The sequence below is a fragment of the Camelina sativa genome, chromosome 9, assembly GCF_000633955.1.
Source record: "Camelina sativa cultivar DH55 chromosome 9, Cs, whole genome shotgun sequence".
Classification (NCBI taxonomy): domain Eukaryota; kingdom Viridiplantae; phylum Streptophyta; class Magnoliopsida; order Brassicales; family Brassicaceae; genus Camelina; species Camelina sativa.
Genome location: NC_025693.1, coordinates 10,850,530 through 10,852,471, shown reverse-complemented (window position 1 = coordinate 10,852,471; position 1,942 = coordinate 10,850,530). Strand labels below are relative to the sequence as shown.

Genomic DNA, 1,942 nt, shown 5'->3' with positions numbered 1-1,942 from the left:
TGAAACCCATGTACTATCCGATATAGGATATATGATACCAGCATCAGGGAGTTTAAGAATCTCTTTCCTCACCACATCTATTAGGTTAGGGTTTAACCTTCCGTGTGGTTCAATGGAAGTCATTGATTCATCATCTAATAATTCTATGCATGCAAAGAATTTCAGAAATTCCTTTAATATCATCAAGTGAATAACCAATAGCTCTCTTATACTGTTTTTGTTCACCTATAAGAGTAACAGTTTCTTATTCACTAAGTTCTTCATTTATAATGACAGGATAAGTTGAGTTTGTACCAAGAAAAGCATACCTTAGCCCCTTAGGGAGTGGTTTAAGTTCAATCTTGGGTGCTTTAAGCTCACTCAAATCTTCATTTGAGTTTACTGCAACTGAACACACCACTTGCTCATTTAACTCAAGGAAGCCTCTATGTTCATTAATTGGCTTTTGAGAGTCAAGAATCTTTTCATACCCTTCACTATCTTCCTTTAGTAAACCAAACTCTCCTTGTTTAACTGTCAAAGTGCTTTGGAGCTCATCTTCTATGGCCAATTCCTCCAAAAGCTCATCAGCTAAAACTTACATCTTCTCAATGTAGAAAACTTGACCATCAATTGTAGGCTTCCTCAGCACTTGGTTGATGTCAAAAGTCAAAGCTTCCTTTCCCAAATTCAATTGAATCTTCCCACTCTTCACATCAATCATTGTTCCTGCAGTTCTTAAAAATGGGCGCCCCAAAATGAGTGGATCCTTTGGTTCTTCATCCATTTCAAGCACAACAAAGTCGGTTGGGATTTCAAAATGGCCAATCATCACTAGTAAGTCTTCAAGCACTTCTACTGGTGTTCTAGCTAACCTATCTACAAGAACAAGGGTGATCATACACTTCTTGTAGTGGGTGAAACCTAGTCTTTTGGCAACTGAGAGAGGCATCAAGCTCACACTAGACCCAAGATCACATAAACAATGGCTAAAAGATAGAGGTCCCAATGTGCAAGGGAGAGTGAAGCTACCAGGATCTTCAAGCTTCTTTGCTACTACCTTGTTTTGAATAATAGCACTACACTCATGAGTTAAGATAACCATTCCTTGTAGAGCTTTCTTCTTCTCCAAAACTGCATCCTTGAGGAACTTGCTGTATAATGGGTTCAACAAGAATGCATCTATGATAGGCATTGTAATAGCAACATCTTTCATTTGTGCATCAAACATAGCTCTATACTTGTCCACTTGTTGCTTCTTAAACCTACCAGGAAATGGCAANAAAATGGCAATCTTGGTTCATAGGGTGGATGCACAAATAGTGTTTCTTTAGTAACACCTTTACTTTTCTTGAAAACTTCATCAAGGGTCTTATCTTGCTTTGGTTCCTCAACCACTTTATTCTTCCCTTTGTCAACCCCAACTTCTTCAGCTTCTTTGTCTTTAACCAAATCTTTCACTATCAACTCATCCTCATCCTCAATCTCAACCACTACCTCCCTTCATTTAGGCTCAATGTCCCTATTGAGCTCATTAGTAGGTAGTTTCTTACCACTTCTCAGCATTATGGCATTGATGAACTCCTTTGGGTTTTGTTCAGGTTTCCCTCGTCAAGAACCCATTTTTCTTGCTGAAGAGGAAGAAGCTTGTCCCTGGACCTGTGTTTGCAACCTCTCAATCTTAGCTTTTAACTCACCATAGACATTCTCAACCTTGTTCTGCATCTTTCATTTGTGTGGCAAGTTCAATGGCACCTCTTCCTTGTCCCTCTAGGAGTTGTCTAAGTAGAGCATTTGTGTCATCTACTTGACCTTGAGAGTGTGGTGCATTCATTTATTTCTGAGGTTGGGAACAGGTTTGAGGTTTGTCTTGGTAGTTCTCTTGAGGTTTAGGCTGATAGTTGGGTTGGGAAGGAAAACAAAGAGGTTTTTGTGGTGGATAAGTCTAATCTTGTGGGTTCTC

General features: G+C 39.3%; 1 protein-coding gene across 1 annotated transcript; it reads right to left on the bottom strand.

Moving 5' to 3' along the window:
* LOC104715184 lies at positions 578-1,704 on the bottom strand. The gene is made up of 3 exons (XM_010432618.1): positions 1,652-1,704; positions 1,339-1,480; positions 578-1,273 (listed from the first exon to the last, which is right to left on the bottom strand). Exons 1-3 carry the CDS (start codon positions 1,702-1,704, stop codon positions 578-580), a joined length of 891 nt encoding a protein of 296 aa, XP_010430920.1.